At 50.4% G+C, this 21034-nt stretch overlaps 1 protein-coding gene across 4 annotated transcripts in view; it reads right to left on the reverse strand.

The window, feature by feature from the left end:
- Positions 1-243: 243 nt before the first annotated feature.
- The window catches only part of FAM107A (family with sequence similarity 107 member A), a 65899-nt gene continuing 45108 nt past the window's right edge, over positions 244-21034 (reverse strand). For 3 of the 4 annotated variants that reach the window (XM_049862658.1, XM_049862657.1, XM_049862659.1), the window contains 3 exons: positions 5822-5996; positions 3749-3905; positions 244-3214 (listed from right to left, as the gene is read on the reverse strand). In XM_049862658.1, coding sequence (XP_049718615.1) covers positions 3107-3214; positions 3749-3905; positions 5822-5996 — 440 coding nt within the window. In that variant the 3' untranslated portion in view covers positions 244-3106. Of the gene's footprint in view, positions 3215-3748; positions 3906-5821; positions 5997-16585; positions 17833-21034 lie in introns of those variants that run through there. The other variant, XM_049862660.1, reaches the window with a different exon arrangement.

The following is a 21034-nucleotide window of genomic DNA, read 5'->3' on the forward strand; positions in this document are numbered from 1 at the left end:
CTGTGTGGCTCTCTGCAGGAAGTGCACTCCTGGCCATGGAACAGCAGGTGAAAAGGCACCAAGGTGGGGAGTGCCTGGAGAGTGGAGGAGGCCAGGCTGGAGAACTGTGGGTGAGGGGGAGAGTGTGGTGGGAGGCAGGTAAGAGGTTAACAGGGAGCTGACCACACAGGACCTTCTAGGTCGCAGGAGCACGCTGGCTTTTATTGAGATGGGAGCCAGCGGACGGCTGAGGAGTGACAAGACCCACCTCAGGTTCTAACGGGATCACTGGCTGCTCTGCTGAGAATAGGCTGTAGGGGGCAAGGGCAGAAGCAGGGAGATCAGTTAGGAGGCGGCCATTTCAGTGGTCCAGATGAGAAAAAAAAAAAACAGGGACTTTATCTGTCTTGTTCTTCACGCTGCCCCCAGCACAGCATGTGCTTCCCGGCACATAGCAGGCACTCAGCAAATATTTGTGGAACTATGAATGAATTAGTGATGTCCAAATACAAGTCCTGCACCTCTGCTGGGGATCCAGATTCAATAGCTTTCTGATGGGAAAGAGGAGTCTGGATTTTTAACAAAGACCACAGCTAATTCTGATGGGTAGGCAGGGCTGGCCTTCTATGTTAGTTAGGAATGCATTCAGCTGCAAGTAACAGAGAACTGACCAACAATGGCTTAACCGAAGAGGGATTTATTCTTATTTACAAGAATTGTGGAGGAGGATGGATGCTGGCCTTGGTTTGGCAGCTCAGTTGACATCTCTGCGATTCTCTTGGCCTTTTTCTCAGGGTAGCAAGACAGCTGCTCCAGGCATCGCAACCTCAGTCAAGGCAGGAAGAAGGGAGGGGCAGAAAGGTGTTAGCCACGTCTGCCCCTTTTATCAGGAAAGCATATGCTTTCCCAGAGGCCCCTGTAGACATCCTCTTAAATTTCATTGGCTACATCTGGTCACATGGCCATCCCAAATGCAAAGGAGGCTGGGAAAGTGAGAATCTGGATTTCCAGCCTCTACAGTGGAAGGTGGCCAGAGAGAGGAATTGAGAATAACCATCAGAGAGTGAACTGAGGGTGTCTGTCACTGCTGCCCTGGCTGACCTGGAGCTTGAGGTCCCGTCCACTTCAGGGCTTCAGCTCCATGACCTGCTTCTCCATGGAGTGCCTCTGGGGACCCCCAGGTGAGAGCCCATCCTGGACACTCGCCCTTGCTTCTCTTCACACATCTGAACAACACACAGACCCCTGTGGCTGGCTTCTTCGGGGGAGTGGTGTTCTTTATTTGGGGATCACGCATCTTTAGAATCGCCCTCAGCTGGCTGACACTTACAGCAGTGTTACCACTTCTCAGCAGCACAGTCACATTCAGGAGCCTTTACAGCTTGACTTACACACCCACACAGGCAGCACGTCTGTATTCGCACCCTACACTGGCACCACACACAGGAGAAGGACGACTTCTTTGGTCACCCTCAAACTGCCCAGCTAGGAATAAGGCCAGGACAACCCCTTTGCTCCCCGAAGCCCCACCTCTGTTTCTGAGAGCGAGGCTGCATCCCAGTGGAGGCTCTTTTTGGGAGTTTTGGGGGTGAAAGGAAATGCTTTTCCAGTAGGGCCCCCCGCCCCCCCCACCCCCCGCCTTAATGGCTGGCTTACAAAGCCAGGAGCAGGGATTTGATTCTTCAGCTGAAAAGAAACAGTCTGGGTTTATTCTGTAAGTCTTTAAAAATGGGAGAGGAGCAGAAGGTTAAAATATCAGGTCTCACATGGGAAAGGAATTTTGAGAAGAATAAATCCATTCACTGGAGCCGGCCTAGGAGCTAGAAACTGAAGGGGGGGGAGGTTTGAGGTGCCAGAAGCTGGGAATGGGGACCCAAAGGGGCCAGGTCATAGAGGTGGCAACGGGGTCTTCAAGTCACTGTTGATATTTCCAGAAGCCCATAGGAAATATTTTTATAGGAAATCATTGTACATTTGCTCTCCGTGAGACTCTAGGAATAGGTTAAAAAAAAAAATTCTTTTTTAGCTGAAATTGCATAACAGTGTGATCGCCCCAAAAAGAAACACAGATTGGCAATTATATATACGTCTCTGGTGAAAACACAGTCACACAACCATCACAACTTGCCAGGCAAATCTTCCCAGGCCTGCAATCCTGGGGCCACTAGAGGTGGCTGGGGGGGGAGGGGCTGGATGTGTATGGGGATGGAAGCCCCCCGGGCAGAGGCCCCTGGGCTTCGTGGGGGCAGGGATGGCTTCAGGGATGACATTTCTAAGAGTCACCATCCCTGGGCGCTCTAGCCTTGCTGCCCACGGCACGGTCTTCACAGCAGCAGCTGCAGCAGCATGTGGGAGCTTGTCAGACACACAGACTCAGCCTCCACCCAGATCCACTGAATCAGAAACCGCACGTTACAGGATCCCAGGGGACTGGTTTGCACAGTAAAGTTTGAGATGCACTGCTCTGGGCTTCCACGAGCAGGAATGCCACAGCCCTGACCAGGTGTGGTTACAAGGTCTGGACAGCGAAGCTTCAGAGAGGGGAAGATAAGAGCATGGGTGTGGGGCAAGCCTGGAAACCCTAAAGAGCTGTCTGTGTGAGCGCCTGCCAGCCTGGCTGCAGCATGAGCAACAAGGCACCTGTGGCTGCCCTGCCCTGCCCTCCCCGTGGTGCACACCTACCACCTTCCTCCCCTCCATGGCTTTCAAGGACAGCGAGCTGTCCCACTTGGCTGCCCCAGACCTGGCTGCAGGTAAGACCTGCCGGGGAGTTCTCCGAGAACCTGGGAGCTGGGCTGCTCTGAGAAGCAGAGCCCCAAGGGCCTCAGAAGCTCCTGCTGGGCAGCTTGGTCAGAACGAAATCTCTGCAGGGCTCCGAGTTCCCTTCGGGGAGAGAGAGGCACCTTGGTCAACGTTTTCCTGGCAGTAGCTTCCTCCTGGCACAGGAGGGGTGAGTGCTGAGAAAGAAAAGCCTGGTGCTGAGGGGTCCCGGCCTCTCAAGGAGGGCCAGGCGCTCTGGGGTGACGCATTTCTATGGGAGCAAGCACGAACACCAGGGATGTCCCAAGGCCTGGGGCCTCCAGGTACGGAAGGGCTGGAAGTGGGTGTCAGAGCCCCACAGCCAGCTCTAGAGTGCTCGCTCTTCACTGGTCGGCGTGGCGATTCTCCGCAGGTTTTCCCTGACTTTAAGAAACTCAGGGGTGTGCTCCTCTTCCTTTTCTGGTTGTTTCTCCAGCTGAAGGAGAGAGACGCAAAAGTGTGAAGTGGGTGGGACTGTGAGGGGCGGGGAGTTCCTATTCTCAAAAGCCACAGGGTTTGGAGAGAGGGTTCTTCTCTCAGTGGGAAAACAGAGCCAAGGATTGGTTCTGCTACCAGCCTGGTGGCTGGGGGACAGTAGGTGACCAAGTTCTTCCTGTGAAGCCTAGTTCACATCGTTCACCTCATCAGGGCTCACGCTTCCCGCCTCTAGAAAGGAAATGCCATCTGGCTCGCTGGGTAGTTGGGAGAATGAAACAGAATCGGTGTGCAGAACACTGGGCTGATGAGAAAACCAAGGTTCAGAGAGGGGAAGCCACTTGCCCAAAGCCACATAGCAGAGTGAGTGCACAGTGAACACTCGGGACAGCGGTAGACTCCTGGTCCAGTGCTCTTTTTGTTTAACCTCCTCCCTTCCACCAGCTGTGGCCACATGCAGAGTTCTTCCCTGGGCCAGGAGACAGCAGGTGGCCTGGGAGGAGGCTCGGGCTGGGGCTGGGTACCTAGCACCCACCTGGTTCAACCTCTGTTGCCGCCTCAGCAGCTCCTGCTCAAAGGGGCACTGCAGCCGCTTGGCCTCCAGCTCCTCCTTCTTCTTCTTGATAAGCTGGTTCCGCCGGCGGTGCTCCAGGACCCGCTGCAGCTCCGGCTTGCTGTCCACGCCGAGGCCCCTGGGGTGGGGGCAGCCGTCAGGAGATCCCCTTACCTCCTTTCCTTCCCCCCAATCTCAGAACTGCACACAGCAGTGACACCAACCGACACCATTATCTGCTACAATACTCCCAGCAGCCCTGCCCACTTACGGAGAAGGGCAACGAGTCTCCTAGGGCTTAAGACACTAGTCCAGGTCACAGCTACTGAAGGTGCTGAATGGAGATTTGAACTGGGGCCTGTTTGGCTGCAGAGATTAGGTTTTATGTTATTTCTGATGGTTTTCTTAGGATAAGCTTCTAGAGGGTCAGGCTCTTGCAAAGCTTTGGATACATCTTTCCACCTGCCCCCTAGAAAGGTTACCCAATTTATACTCTGTCACCAGCATTTATTTCTCCCCACTGCCTCCAGCCAGTCTTTGAGTATTTGAGGATCTGGTAGGCAAGAAATAATATCTGATTTTCCTTCGTGTTTCTTTGCTTATCAGTCTCATGGAGCAGCCTGTGACATACTTACCGGCCATTTGCATTTCTTCTTTGTGAACTACCTACACCTGTTCATCTTTTCTTTATGGGTTTGTAACAGATTTGTGCATATTCATTTTTGTCTTTTTTTATATTGCATATAATTTCCCTGGTTGGTCTTCAGGCTTTTGTTTTTGATTGTGGTGATGTTTTTTGACATTAAAAGAGATGATTCTAAAAGGCAACCAGAGAAAATGCTCATGCTGTAAGACTGAGTGGAAAGGAAAGACAAAAACAGGATACAACATGGTGTCTGCTGGAAGGTCAGTCACGCACAGCTGAAAACAAGAAACCAAAAAACCTGTTGCCGCCCAGTTGATTCCGACTCATAGCGACCCTATAGGACACAGTAGAACTGCCCTCACAGAGTTTCCAAGGAGCTCCTGGTGGATTTGAACTGCTGACCTTTCGGTTAGCAGCCATAGCTCTTAACCACCATGCCACCAGGGTTTCCTGAAAACAAGAATGCCATAACCAGCGCAATACCGGAATCGGCCAGCAGAGGGCGCTGCGGAGGCGTCGCCGTCTTCACGCTAGCACTTGTGAGCTGTGCGGTGCCGGCGTCAGGGGAAAGGGCAGCTTCCCAGTTCCCCACTGCCTGTCCTGTCAGCTACCGAGTGCCCGCGTTGCCACCGCCCGAGTCCATCTCTCTCATTGCACCCAGGGCATCGCCTGGGAGGAGCTACCAGCTCTGCTCATGTCCCTCCAGTATTGCACCCCCTCCCACCAAGGCAGAGGGGCATTTCTGAAGCACTGGTCAGACCACAATGCCTTCCAGGGCCACATATCTCTCCTAGCCACACCTCACAACCTACCTGGCCTATGCCTCACAATCAACACCCACTGCACTGAGCCACAGTGTGTCTCGTTCATTTGTACAGGCTGCTCCCTCTTCCAGGAGCCTACTTCCCTCTGCCATCCCGTGCCTACCCCCTCGCCTGCCTGACCCATACCCCTCTGCCTTAGCTGAGACATCACCTGGGATCCCGCCTGGGTGCCTCCTCCGGCCACAGGCCCCATTTACACTCTGCCAAAGCACCAGTTCTATCACCGAGCCATGCATCCACCCCTGCTGTGAGCACAGAGGCTGTCTCATTGCTTCTTGCATCCCCAGGTCTGAGCACACAGCCCAGCACATAGTAGGTGCTCAGGAAATGCACATGAAGGGCAGGCACAAAGTAGGTGGCTGGGTGGGAGAACGGGCTTTCTGGGGCCCTCTGGTTCCCAAGGGCCTACTGGGAACTGGACCTTCAGTCTACCAGTGACGATGTGGGCCACCCCCAGGCCTCCACAGTCTCCAGAGGCCCCAGGACGACTGCCAGGCCTGCCGCCATCCATGAGGGTGCCTCCCCAGGCCCCAGCAGGCCTGAGGCAGTGCTCGTCAGGCCCAGGCTGCCGGGCTCTGTCCCCACCTCCTGTGGTTCGCCAGCAGCTCTCGGTGTAGCTCCTGGTGGCTCCGGGAGGCCTTCACGGGGTTCAGTAGCTTCTTGGGTTTGATGAGCTCAGGGTTCCACTCCCTGTACTCTGGCCGGGCCATCATGCCACCGATCTCTGCCCGCTCCCTCTGGATCTCCGAGTGCATGGAGGCTGTGGAGGGGGGCAGAGGAGGGGGTCAGAGCCGGACCCCGAATCCCACCCATTCCTGTGGAGCACTGCTACCCAGTGGCCCTGTGAAAGCTACCTGACCTCTGAGCCTTGGCTTCCTTATCTGTAAAATGGACATGATAATTGACTTTATGCAAAGGGTTGTTGTAAAGATTGCAGATAATGTTATAAAATGTCTGGGGTATAGAGGGAAAGTGATTCTAGATCACAAAATGTGGGTTCACACACGTGTACATTTGGAGCCTGACTTTGCAAATAACAATTTCCCACACTATGAAAGAAATTGGGTCCCTGTTGGCGCAGCGGTTAAGTGGTTAAGAGCTCAGCTGCTAACCAAAATGTTGGCAGTTCAAATCCACCAGCCACTCCTTGGAAACTTCATGGGGCAGTTCTACTCTGTCCTATAGGGTCACTATGAGTCGGAATTGACTCAATGGCAACGGGTTTGGTTTTTGGTTTATAAAAGGGATTAGGAGCCCTGGTGGTGCAGTGGTTAAGCCCTGGGCTGGTAACTGAAAGGTCGGTGATTTGAACCCATCAGCCATTCCAAGCGAGAAAGATGTGACAGCCTACTTCCGTAAAGATGACAGCCTTGGAAACCCCATGGGGGAGTCCTACTCTGTCCTATTGGGTTGCTATGAGTTGGAATCAACTTGACAGCAATAGGTTTGGCTTGGTTTTGGATAAAAAGAAAGACGTTTGAGTTTCTGTTTTTCAATAAGCTTATGCAGAAAAAGCAGAGATATTTAAAAAGAGTAATATGTACTTGTTAAGGAGAATTTGAATAAATGCAGTGATAAAAAGAAAACATCCCCCTTCATTGTCGGCCTTCCCTATCCATAGTCCCAGATTCCCTCACTGACATTCCGGTATTTTCTAGATCAAAGAGGAGAGCACAAAGCCCCAAAGCCCGGGGCCTGCTGTGTCCCTAATTACGAAAGGATGCTTCTCGCCTTTCAGCAGATGTCTGGTTTCCTCTCAGTGACCTCACTTCTACCACAGCAGCTTGAAATTTGCCAGTTTTCTTGGAATTCAGGCAGAAGGGCTCGCTCTTCTACAAGCTGTCTCCATACACCCTTGAAATGCCCACAAATCAAGTATAAGAGAGAAAAAAAAGATTTCTTAAAAGAATAAAAGTCTCACAAGGGTGGACACTGCCTTGCCATTAGCTGCTTGCAGTAATTACAGTGAAAATGTAGCCACGGGCTCTGCCCCTCCCGGAGTCCGGCTTTGCTGAGGCTGAGCCCCCACAATGGGCCAGGCGCTGGCCGTATCTGGTATGTAGTGGACACTCCGTAAATACTGGTTGGTAATAATACAGCCTTTGAGGTTGTACAGAAGAGGAAACCAAGGCTCAGAGAGGTTGATCCTGTGGAGCGAGGGCCACGTGGCGACTGAGGGGGTCATCCCCATTGCACACAGCCAAGGCAAGGGCCAGGTTGTCCCTTGTGGTGACCACATGTTGCTTGTGGCCAGACCCTGACTTCTTCCCCCCACCTGGAAGAGAATGGAAGCCGTTCCCAGCATGAATGGGGTTTTATGGATGAACAGGAGTTCTCGGGTAAGCCAGACAGGGATGGTGTTCTATGCACAAACATGCACGCGAGGAACAGCTTATTGGGGTCAGCAAAATACAGGAGGAAGGGGTCTGACGGGGTGTAAACTGCAAGGTGCCCTGTCAGGGGAATGCAGGCACCCTGGGGAGACTGTACCCATGGCAGGATGCTGTTAGGAGGATTAAGGGAGATCCTGCATGCAAAGGTGATGTGTAAACTGGAAAAAGTATTAATTATTATAAGATATTTTAGCTGTGCCTGATTAAGCATAGAGCATAGAGGTACATCTGCTAATTTTTTCTTGAATTCACATTCTCAGAACTGTTTCTGGAATGAGAATTCTAATTAACTTTCCTCTATCTCTTTTCATGGTTCCTCATGAGCACAGTTAAGTGTTCTGGAATTCCCATTCTTCGCAGTGTTATCCATAGTTTGTTATGATCCACACAGTCAAATGCCTTTGCATAGTCAATAAAACACAGGTAAACATCCTTCTGGTATTCTCTGCTTTCAGCCAGGATCCATCTGACATCAGCAATGATATCCCTGGTTCCACGTCCTCTTCTGAAACCGGCCTGAATTTCTGGCAGTTCTCCCTGTCGATATACTGCTGCAGATGTTTTTGAATGATCTTCAGCAAAATTTTGCTTGCGTGTGATATTAATGATATTGTTCTATAATTTCCACATTCAGTTGGATTGCCTTTCTTGGGAATAGGCATAAATATGGATCTCTTCCAATCAGTTGGAACCTTTACATAGATCAAGAGGCAGTTGTTTGGACAGAACAAGGGGATACTGATTGGTTTAAAGTCGGGAAAGATGTGCGTCAGGGTTGTATTCTTTCATCATACCTATTTAATCTGTATGCTGAACAAATAATCCCAGAAGCTGGACTATATGAAGAAGAACGGGGCATCAGGATTGGAGGAAGACTCATTAACAACCTGCGTTATGCAGATGACACAACTTTGCTTGCTGAAAGTGAAGAGGACCTGAAGCACTTACTAATGAAGATCAAAGACCACAGCCTTCAGTATGGATTACACCTTAACATAAAGAAAACAAAAATCCTCACAACTGGACCAATGAGCAACATCGTGATAAACGGAGAAAAGATTGACGTTGTCAAGGATTTCATTTTACTTGGATCCACAATCAACAGCCATGGAAGCAGTAGTCAAGAAATCAAAAGACGCATTGCATTGGGCAAATCTGCTGCAAAGGACCTCTTCAAAATGTTGGAGAGCAAAGATGTCACCCTGAAGACTAAGGTGCACCTAGCCCAAGCCATGGTATTTTCAATTGCATCATATGCATGTGAAAGCTGGACAATGAATAAGGAAGACCGAAGAAGAGTTGACGCCTTTGAATTGTGGTGTTGGCAAAGAATATTGAATATACCTTGGACTGCCAAAAGAACAAACAAATCTATCTTAGAAGAAGTACAACCAGAATGCTCCTTGGAAGCAAGGATGGTGAGACTGCGTCTTACATACTTTGGACATGTCAGGAGGGATCAGTCCCTGGAGAAGGACATCATGCTTGGCAGAGTACAGGGTCAACAGAAAAGAGGAAGACCCTCAACAAGGTGGATTGACACTTTGGCTGCAATAATGAGCTCAAGCATAACAACGATTGTAAAGAAGGCTCAGGACCGGGCAGTGTTTCGTTCTGTTGTGCATAGGGTTGCTATGGGTCGGAACCGACTCGACAGCACCTAGCAACAACAACATCTCTTTTCATAAGGCTAAATATGTTTTCAGAACCCACTGATGGCATAGTGGTTAAGTGCTACGGCTGCTAACCAAAGGGTCAGGCAGTTCGAATCCACCAGGAGGTCCTTGGAAATTCTATGGGGCAGTTCTACTCTGTCCTAGAGGCGGAATCGACTTGACAGCGCTGGGTTTTTTGGTTAAGTTTGTTTTCAGGTTATAACCTTCCTCATTTTTTGGTCCTTAAAAATGGCTATGATAGTATTTGGTATTTACTTAAAAATGGGTACCTGACAAAACAAACAGTGGGCTATATCACTCCCCTCCTTTTTTTTTTTTTAAGTGGGTATATTTTTAGTTAGGATTACTTGGATGGTGCAAGCAGCTAATGCACTTAGCTGCTAACTGATAGGATGGAGGTTCAAGTCTACCCAGGGGCACCTCAGAAGAAAGGCCTGGCAATCTACTTCCAAAAAACAGCCATTGAAAACCCTATGAAGTACAGTTCTTCTCTGACACACAAGGGGTAGCCAGGAGTCAGAATTGACTCAGTGGCAAGTGAAAAAAATTTTTTTTTGTTCTTAGTTGATGGGATCAAGTTGTCTAGGAGCCAATGAATTAGAACACACTGGTTCAGACTGGAGTTTTTTTTTTTTTTTCTGCCTGTCCTCATTAGCAAGTCCAGTCAATTCTTATCTGAGTAATTCTCAGTGCCATTCTTCCCTGTGTCCTCAGGCTCTCATCCTGCCCAGGCCCTTATCACACCACATTTAAATAACTGTTGCAGTTCCTTGCCTTTGGCCCCTTTGTGCCCCAAACCTTCCCTCCAGAGCTACACAATTTTCACCAGTCACACCATCTTCTAAAGAACTATGTTGCCAAAGTGATAAGGCAGGAAACAGAAATGAGTTGTGTAACTTTTGGAAGGGAGACAGCAGAGTTAATATTTGCATGAGAGATAGTTATATATCCCAAATCCCCAAACAGATTAACAGAAAAGCACTGAGAGCTAACGAGAGAATTCAGTGATGTGGCTAGATACAAAACAAATGCATAAAATCAAGAGCTTCTGCGTAACAGGAATGCCCATTGAGAAAATGCATGCGATGAAAACATTCTTTCATACACCTTTCACATGAATTAACTCAAATGGATTGTAGACCTAAATGTAAGATTCAAAACCACAACTCCTAGAGGATAACATAGGGGAAAATCCAGGTGACCTTGGGTACCAATGGAGTATTATTCACTGATAAAAAGAAATGAGTTATCGAGCCACAAAAAAGACATAGAGGAACCTTAAATGCACATTGCTAAGTGAAAGAAGCCAGTCTGAAGGAAGCTACATACTGTCCGACTCCAACTATATGACGTTCTGGAGAAGGTAAAACTACAGGGACAATGGAAAGATAAGTGGTTGCCAAGGGGCGGGGGGGGGGGGGCGGTGAGCAGACGGAGCACTAGGCATTTTTAGGGCAGTGAAACTATTCTGTAGGATACTGTAATGCTGGACGCGTGACATTAAGCATTTGTCAAAACCCGTAGGACTGTACAACACACAGAGTGAACCCTAATGTAAATGATGAACTTTAATGACAATGTATCAATATAGGCTCATCAGTTGTAACAAATGTACACAAACCAGTGAAAATGAACAATTATAAACTGTGACAAGCGCCGTGAAGGATACAGGTGGGCTGTGACAGCGGAGAGCAGGAGGCCAGGGTGGTGGGGAGGGCCGGTCTGCGGAGGTGACATTTAACGTGAGAGCTGATGGCCTAGAAGGGGCAGGAGGGACAGCGTGTGACTCATGTACTTGGAACAAGCTCTGTCTGTTCAGGGAACACAAAAGCGTAGTGTGGCCTGAGTGGCCCGCGGCAGGCAGGGCGTCTGGGGTGAGGGTGGAGGGGCGGGTTCTAGCCCAGGAGAGAAGGCCTGCCATTCGATTTTAAGGTCATTCTAGCAGCCCTGTGGGGAAAGGCTGTCAGCAGCTTTAGGGAGCTCTTTACGTGGCTTTGCTTTCTCTCACTTCCACTGGTGCCTGTCTGTCTCTTTCTCTCACTTCCACTGGTGCCTGTCTGTCTCTTTCTCTCACTTCCACTGGTGCCTGTCTGTCTCTCGTCCGTTGAAATCTGGAGGAAAACATCTGCCTGGCCTGGCTGAGAACCTTCGGCCCTCCAGCCAGCTGATGGCCTGGCCGCCCTAGTCCCGGCCCCCACCCAGCAGCCCCACCCTGTCTGTGGGACCCTGTACTCAGAACAGCCGTATTCTTGGTTAAAGCTGTGCTGTTGATGTCTTGAAACTCTTAACAAATTCTGAGCCAAGGAGCCCCGTATTTTCATTCCGCACTGTTGTGTGGTTAGGTGCCATGGAGTCGGTTCCGACTCATAGTGACCCTGTGTACAAGAGAAGGAAACACCGCCCGGTCTTGAGCCATCCTCACAATCGTTGTTATGTTTCAGCCCATTGCTGCAGCCACCGTGTCAATCCATCTTGTTGAGGGTCTTTCTCTTTTTCGCTGACCCTCTACTTTGCCAAGCATGATGTCCTTCTCCAGGGACTGGTCCCTCCTGATAACATGTCCAAAGTATGGGAGACATAGTCTCGCCATCCTCGCTTTTAAGGAGCATTTTGGCTGTACTTCTTCTGAGACAGATTTGTACATACTTTTAGCAGTCCATGGTATATTCTTTGCCAACATCGTAATTTAAAGGCATCAATTCTTCTTCGGTCTTCCTTATTCATTGTCAAGCTTTTGCATGCATATGAGGCAACTGAAAATACAAATTTTTGCACTGGGCCCTGCAACGTACATAGCTGGTCCTGCACCCCAGGTCCAATCAGTGGCCAGCCCTGGCTCAGGGTTGCACTCCAGGCCTTGTTCCTCCCCCCCCCCTTCCATTTATATCAGCAGGTAGCTGTGGGTGATGTTTCTTTTTAGGCCTGGGTGATGGGGAGGGGTGAGTGAGGCAGGCATGGTAAAGCACCTGGCGATTTCTTTGGCCCAGAGCTGGGAAACCCTTGCCTTTGCTGGTCAGGGCGCAGAACTCTGGCAAACAGCAGTATGAGATCTGTGTGCTTGCAAGTGTGTGTGTGGGAGCATGGGGAGGGGCTGTAGGGGCTCCCAGCCTTTCCGCCTTTTAATTAAATAAAATGAGGCTTCCACCTATTCTGACACACAGAGGCTTGCCATGAGTCGCAGTCGACTTGACAGCAGCTGGCTGACTAGTCCCAGGTAGAAGAGCTCCACAGAGGTTCTGGCACAGAGGTTGCTCATCAAAGCGTGGGTGTGAGGCCAAGTAAACCAGGGTCCCTTGGGGCAGAGGTCAGGGGTCAGTTCTTCGTGCTGCTCCTGCAGGGCTCTGAGGCTGCGGGGTATCCTGCCAGGTCCAAGATTCTGCGCATGGAGAAGTGGCCACGATGGAACAGTGAGGTGAGCATCAGACAGGCCATCTCCAAAAAGAGAAAGACTGACGCCCAAAGGAAGAGCTGGGGGAGAGGGGCAGCACAGGCGCCGAAGGAGCGTTAAGTGGCTAGTTCTTGTTCTTCACTGGTGGTCAGAGAAATGCAGCCGTGCCACTCAGAGCGGATTTCAACCCCAGCTCTGCCCGTTCTTAACCCTCCAAGCAGGACTCAACAAACTAGAGCCTGTGGATTAAATCCTCTCTTTGGAGTATAGCCATGCCCATTCATTACTGATTGTCTGAGGAGGTGTGCGAGACCACTGCCTTCTACAGAAAAAGTTTGCTGAACCCTGCTCTTGAGCTGTAGTTTCCCGTTTGTAAACCGGGATTACAGTAGCACCTACCTCCTGAGGTTGTCGTAAAGAAGAAAGTGAGGGGGCACTTGCGAGGTGCTTGGTGCAGGGCCTGGCATGGTGCTCTGTAAGCGCTGGGTCCCAGGGCCCTACACCCAGCGTAGCAGGTGTGCACCACAGTCCCAGCCTCGCTCCTGTTGACTTAACTACCAGTGGGCAACCCTGGAACTGCGCAGTGTGGCCCCCTGCTGGCTGTCATCAGCTACTATCAATAAATCCCCTTCCCGGCCCTGGATTCCATCTTCCCCTCTTCCTTCAAAACTGCATCTGTCAACTCAGTGCATCTTCACCTTGGCTGGACACTGAAATCTCCGGGGGAAGTTTTAAAACACCGATGCCTGGGCTCCACTCCAGGGATTCTGATTTTATTGGCCTGGGGGGCAGCCGGGCCTTCAGGAGTTTGGAAAGCACTCCAGGTGATTCCAGCTCCATGTGAACCACTGAATTAAAGAAAAAAAAAAAATCAACATTCTTCGCTTTGGCCTGAGTGATTTCAGTGGATTGTGGGTGGCCTGGAGCCCTGGCGATGCAGTGGTTAAGAGCTCAGCTGTTAACCAAAAGGTCGGCAGGCAGTTCAGATGCGCCAGCCAGCCGCTCAGTGGAAACCTATGGGGCAGTTCTGCCCTGTCCTTTAGGTTCGCTGTGAGTCGGAATTCAGGTTGGTGGATGGCCTGGCTATTGCAGGTGGATCTGACTTAGGTCACAGTTCTTAGCAGCTGTGTCGTCAGGTGCAGTCTCTAACCTCGGGGACCCTCCTCTGTAAAGCCACAGTGTTGTGATGGCTGGGTGAGCTGGCACAGACGGGAAGTGCAGGCATAGGTGATAGGTAACTGAGTGTCTTGCATGGTACCCAATGACAAATCCTTCTCACGTAGCTTTCAGACTGTGGGGTCATGAGAGGCTGGAGGAGAGACCGGGGCGCCTCACTCCCGGTTCTGCTGATGACCCAAGAGGCTCCCAGCTCCTCTTTGGAGGCACACAGGACATCGGCTCCATGCCAGGTGAGGCTCAGCCAGGATCACTAGCTGCTCCCAGGGTGCCCTTACTAGGGTGGCAGCTTTACAGCCAAGCATCAGACCCTCCCCACTGGCTCAGGTGCAGAAGAGCAATGAGGAGGGCCAGAAGGGAAGTGGCACTAATGGAGACTCGGGCCCCACCTCACCCTGCGAATTGCTGTGGGACTCCAGATCATCTAACACCTTTGCCTGCCTTCTGTCTACCTGTCCCCTTTCCTAGTGGCTCTGGTTCTATCTTTGAGGGCATCAATTATAACAAATGACATCCAAGAGTGAAGCAGAGTGATTAAAGCAGAGGTTTTGGAGAAGACTGGGTCTGAGTCATGGTAGTACCTCTTCCTAGCTGTGTGACCTTGGGCAAGTAGCTTAACCTCTCTGAGCCCTTGTACAGTAGGGATAATAGCAATACCTACTCATGGTGCCATTTGAAGGGGGAAATTAGATAACGTGCATGATGTGCTTAGCCCAGGGCTTCTCAGAGTGAATCTCAACGCACGCAAACTGTGGCTCTTGCTGTCCTTGGTGGACTTTGCGCTGAGCAGTCACCCTGACCTGGATCTCATGATTGCCCCAGGAGGTGGCCCACAGTACTATTTTATTATCACATTTTGTAGATAAGAAAACTGAGGCTGAGAGGTAAAGTACTCGTCCCAAGTTACACAGGAAGTAAATGGCAAAGCTAGGACCTTTGAACTCCAAAATTCAGTCTCTTTCTATGGCTCCACTGTCTCCCAGGTGCAAAGTGCCTTTCCATTGACAAAGCAGGTTCACACCCCTCTTCTCTCTCTGGACACTCAAGAAATCCCAACGAAGAAGAGGAGCCGTGAGCCCACTTTATCAATGAGAAAATGGAGACCTGGTAACCAGAGGACAATAAGAAGTGCAGACTCTCCCTGGGCTGCCCCAGCCTGGCCCCAGCAGCTTTGGGTTTAAGGCCTGTGTGTGCACGGCATCTCTTTGTTTAGGAGAGAACCAGCTGGTGGCTTTCCCTCCCCTGGGGTGGTGGTCAGTGTTCCCACTTCTCTGCCTTCCCCTTCTAGCCCCTGCCCTGTTCCTTATTACTGTTGAAGCTGATGAGTTCATAACAGACCTGGCACTTTCTTGGTTCAGCATTTCATGGGATGGAGGGTCAGAGAAGAAGAGAGACTTTTTAAATAACAGTTTTGCAGAGGAAAAAGAGGCGTTTTGTAAAAGTGACAAGCGTGGCCACTGGATTTCCTAACCCTTCTGGCCTTTTCCTCCCAATGAGGAAAATGTCCGTTTGTATTTCACTGGCCAGAGACCAAAGAGCAGTCTCCTAGCAGCCTGTGACTGGTGCCGGGAAGCCCCCCACTGGAGCCGCTTCTCCATTTGGATGCAACCTTCCCACCCCGTGAGAAAAATAACTGAAGACAAACTTCTGAAAGTTTTGCCTTGGGTCCACTCTGACCACCTGCTTTGTGAAGACAGGGTCTGGGTGGGCATTCAGGGTTTTGAATCAGTTCCATAGTGGAGCCCCGGGCTGGCCATGGTGTCTGACCTGGGAGGTTTCTCAGCAAGGTTGGTGGAAAGCATTGTGCAGTTGATCAGGGAACAAGGATCAGCAGACCAGCTATTCCCGCTGGCCCGCCAGTGACATGATGGCTCCATGGGGAAGATGCAGGCAGCTACTTACCACTGACAGCTAACAGTACCACTCAGAACCCAAGCCACCCAGAGACATGGGTGCTAGGCCTGCTTTGCAGCCAGGGTGCCACCCGGGCTTGGGACCTGTCCAAAAAGTAACACATACAAAAAGTAACCCACCCTCAATTTCTGGTCTAATCCCAGACTTGCCTTGTGCTACATGGTGCTAAGCCAAATTCACCAGAAAGGAAGGCGGCTAACAGGTACCGAGCACTCACTCTGTGCCACGTGCTGTGCTAAGCACCTCACAGCCATGTCTCGTGAAGTCCTTACAACAGACCCAGGTGGTGGCATTATCGCTACCCCTTTTTACAGACAAAGAAACTGAGGCTCAGAGATGTCATCTAACTTCCCCAGATCACACGGCTGGTGAGTGAAGGAGCTAGAATCTCATCCAAGCTCCGTCTGATGCCATATTCTCTCAGTTGTGCCACTCTATAGCCCTCTGGTTATTAAGGGAGAGAACACACCCCCACACTGGGCGGTGATGGACTCAGGGGCGGTCATGTCAGGCACAAGTTCAGATTCACCTGTGGATTTAGAAGACAAAGATCAACAAGAATGTAGGGCTGTATGTGGGTGCTGCCTTCTTTATCTCCTATTCTTTTCCCAAACCTAGGGTGCCAGAGGCACCCCCATGTCATCTTATAGATATGGGGACAAAGCCCAGGTGCCTAAACTCAAAGAGCTCAGCACCACTGACAGCTCTCAGTGCTCAGAGGCTGCCCGCCCTCCCTTCCTCCCTCCCATGTCCCAAAACAGCATCCACTTCAGCAGGTGGAACAGAATAGATTTGGTCTTACTTCTACGCCGAGCGTCGGTGCTGGGAGGGCAGCTCAGGGGCAGTACTGCCGGGTGCCTCCGTCGGCCGGGAAGTCCCAGGCTAGCAGAAGGGCTGCCTCCCGAGGGCGGTTTTTAAACCCCTGGGGGTGGAGGCAGCCGCAGTGTGCCAACAGGGAGGCAGCTTTGCATTCCTGTTTATCCTGGTATCAATCAAAAGGAATGGTTACTATAGGAACCAGTATTTCCCTCGGTGCTCGGCCACTTCCACAACGCGGAACACTGTGTCCAAGCCACACGCTTGAAAGACACATAAATACCTATTTTGTCAGATTGTTGAGGAATAAAAAACACGGCGAGCTTTGTTCTGAGCCAGGCGGCTTACGTAGAGGAATTTCCCTTGTTTCTAACGGGAGGGTTAGGCCAGAGTGGATTCCGACACTTTCCTGAGGGAAGCGGAAGCCAAACTTCCTGCCATATGCTGAATTCTTCAGGAGAAAATGGCTCTTGGGGTGCGACAGGGGCAGGGGGTACAGGACAAGGGAACTACTCAGCATTGGGTCAGCGCTTAAAAAAAAAACCAGTGGCCGTCAAGTCAGTTCTGACTCACGGCGATCCCAGGTGTGTCAGAGCGGAACTGTGCTCCATAGGGTTCTCAGTGGTTGGTGTTTTCAGACGCAGATCGCCAGGCCTTTCTTCTGAGGTGCCTCTGGGTATACTTGAACCTCCAACTTTTCAGTTAGCAGTGGGGCGCGTTAACTGTTTGCACCACCAGGGCCTCTGGGTCAGTCCTTGTCATCCACTAATGGGTCGAAAACGCCTTCAGGCTATTCACCTGAGTGTCACAGTTTAGCCACAGGATGTCGTACAGAAGACCGGATGGGAGCGTGAAAGATGACCCTGTCTGGGGCCGAGCAGACCTGTGTGTCAGCCCTGGCTCTGGCACCAGCTCCCTGGGTGGCCTCTGAGCCTTGGTTTCTGTTTGTCAAGTGTGGAGAGTAGCAGTGTGGTCAGAAGATGATGTAGACGAGGGGATGTTGGTTAAGGTGAGTAGTAAATTCTCAGCAAATACGTTTTTATCTGCAGAGAGAACTGGGCTCTACGTTGTCTGAGCACGTAGCTCTGTGCCTGGCAGAACCTGTATTCCATAGACGCTGGCCCCAGGACTGAACGCGTGAGTGTAAAAATAAAGAAGGAGCGGAGATGCCTGAGGCTGTCCTGCTGCCTGCAGACAATGGAAGCATTCTCCTGATTTCTGGATCAGCTTTCACTTGGGAATTTGGAAATGTCTTCTAGCTTTTATTATTATCCTTACTCCCCTAGCAAGGAAGCTGGCATCTACCAGTTAAACTTGGCTCTCGCCCCAACCTTAGTTTCTGTTGAAACTAGGACATGAGGCCCGGGACATACATCAAATGTGAATGGGGCATTAAAAGGCAGTTTTTGTCACCTTGGCCTGTGTTATTTCTTCATTCAGCAAACATTTATTGAGTACGTACCTTCTTCCTGGCACTGTTCCGAGTGGTGAGGCTACATGTGAATGAGACAGGCACCATCCCCGCCCTCAACAAACCTGCTTTCTGGGGAAGTCAAACAACAAATACAAATACGGAGACAAAGAAGGAAATGTCCACCCGCAGTGAACGCTATGATGGCAGCAAGACTGGGTGAGGTGAAAGGGGGTAGCTGGGAGCTTAGGAAGCGTGGACACTGAGAGGACATTTTCAGGAGGTCTGGTTGGTGGGAAGGGGTCAGCTGTGTGAAGCTCATCCATACAGGAGAGTATCCCAGGGAGGGGGAGTAGCTGGTGTCGGGCCCCAGGATGGGACTGAGCTTCATAGGACCAAACTCAAGGCAGCCGGTGTGGCTGAAGTGCTGGGAGTGAGGGCAGGTAGGAGATGGGGCTGAAGAGGTGAGGAGGGCAGGTCATGAATTGTCTTGGGAGCCTGGGCCAAGAAGACAATTCTGGAGCCACTTACACTCAGAGGGTCAAAAATTCTCAGGTATAAAATAACTTTCTGGAAGCATCAAGTGATCCTTTTAGTTTCTTCTTCCTAAATCCTGCCTCTCTTGAGGTACTGTGAATGGTGGCCCCTGCTCCCTTGCCCTAGCTTCCCACACTATGTGGATAAACGTCACTGGGCTCTAATGAACTATGTTCTCGTCAAACCACTCTTGGCTGCCCCTGGTTCCTGCCCACAGGTTGTCCTGCTCCTTGATTAACTATTTTGGCATTTTTCTGGGGCCTAGAAGTCCCTGGGTGGTGCAAACAGTTAAGTGGTTGGCTACTAGCCAAAAGATTGGCGTTCAAATCCATCCAGAGGTGCTTGGTGATCTACTTTTGAAAGATCACAGCCACTGAAAGCCCTATAGAGCGCAGTTCTACTCTGACACGCACGGGGTCGCCATGAGTTGGAATAGACTTGATGGCAACTCCCCGCCCCCCCCGCCCAGTGGCTTATCTGAACCAATCCTAGTACCCTCTGACAGTTGGAAGGATAAAAGGGATCCTGGGGCAGGGGAACTTCTGACAACTTCCACTCACTGTGTGAAGAAGACAGAATCCCATAATCCAGCTTACTCCAGAGGAGTCCCTGGGTCGTACAAAGGGTCAGGTACTCAACTACTAGCCAAAAAAGGTTGGCGGTTTGAACCCATCCAGAGGTACCTCAGAAGACAGGCCTGGTGATCTGCTTCCAAAAGCTCACATCCTTGAAAACCCTATGGAGCAGTTCTGCTCTGCACACATGGGGTCGCTGTCAGTTGGAGTCAACTCAACGGCAACTAACAACAACCAAAACCAGAGGGGGAGACTCTGAGAGTCCCTGCCAGCATCACCGGAAGACTCTGACGACAGCCCCAGAGCAGCTGGGAGTCAAGGAGAGTCAGGCAGAGATCCCCCAAGGTTGGGCGCCATTTTCCCTGGGCAGTTGGGACTCCCCGTACTTCTTCCACTAAGGTTCTTCTCACAGTCCAAGTGTACACGCTTAACAGGCTCACATACCAGACTGCCAGTCCGAAGGCAGGAGCCTCATCTTATCCTCCGTAGTAGTCCTGTCCCAACACCAAGGTGCTCAATAACAACTGTTGACATGACAACACCGACACATTGATATCCCTGAGTTTGTTACAGTGCCACCTTGTTCTCTCTCTGTAACTGCGTGTGGTATCAGTGATCATCAACAGCCATTTCCCAGTTATTCACATCTGGTTCAATTATGTCCACAATCAATAAGAGATTATGCTATACCCTATAATGGGACACGGTCAATAAATGCATCTATTTATTGACCTGAAAAGATGTCCACTACATACGTAGGGAAAAAGCAAACTGCAAAACCACATGGACTATAATACCTTTTTCTCCAGATTAAAAAGTTAATATATGCCTACAGAGCCAATTGTTAACAGAGGTCAGTTTTAGATCAGTGCACCCTGAATGTCATTCCGTGACATTATTTGGAATGTGCATTGAAAAATGCAGTTACAAGGCCATGCTCTTGTATTGTTGTATCGGAACCTTTGAGGAAGGGCCTAGGAATCTGGGTTTTTAACATGCTCCCCTGGAGATTCACTCATCTTCAAGAATTTGAGAACCACTGTTCTAGTGGGTAAAACTACAGGCCTTTCTCCTTTGTCACTATACTTCTGTAATTTTTTAAAGCTTAAAGCTTTAAAATATATCATGTACTGTTCTGCTATCAGAAAAAAGCAATACCCAAAAATTAAAGATTAGAAATATGAAAAAGAGAAACCTTCTCCAACCTACAGTGGTTCTGATTCACATCTGGTTCAGTGATGTCCACTCTGAATATGGGAAAACAGAGACCCTCTGAGCAGATGATCCTTTTGGGAGTTTACTCCTCTTCATGGCAGAATTCAAGCCACGGTTGCTGCCTCCTGCCTCGGTCTATGTGGATTTCCCTGTAGGCCTTTCCCTTTTTTCTAAAGGAAGGACTCTGGACTGCCAGGGGCTTGGGTATCAGAATTCCTGCCTAGCCCTGTGGTGGGCAAGGGGGTTCCTGGAGCCTGAGCACACCCCTCCCAGGCTCCCTCCTGTCCCTTTGAAGTCTGTTTTCTTGGGAACCAGAAGAGCCAAAAGGAAGGTGATTGTGAAGTCCAGGTGATGCAGTGGTTAAAGTGTTTGGCTGCTAACCCAAAGGTCGGTGGTTTGAATCCACCAGCCACTTCTTGGGAGAAAGATGTGGCAGTCTGCTTTTGTAGAGATTTACAGCCTTGGAAACCTGTGGGGGAGCTGAAAGCAACAAGTCTGGTTTTTCGGTTTGGGAGCTACAGTGTGTATTAAAAAACTCCACAGAGTGTTTTTCCTTTCATCTTCTGCCCCCTTTTCTTCAAGCCGACAGGCGCCTCAAGCAGCTTATCTGGGCCCACAAACAACAGACAAGAAGTTTCCATGGCAACTCAAAACTTCCTCCTCAGCCCTGTATTCAGTCCAAACCTCCAAGGCGCTT

This window comes from Elephas maximus, chromosome 20 (genome assembly GCF_024166365.1).
Source record: "Elephas maximus indicus isolate mEleMax1 chromosome 20, mEleMax1 primary haplotype, whole genome shotgun sequence".
Classification (NCBI taxonomy): Eukaryota; Metazoa; Chordata; class Mammalia; order Proboscidea; family Elephantidae; genus Elephas; species Elephas maximus.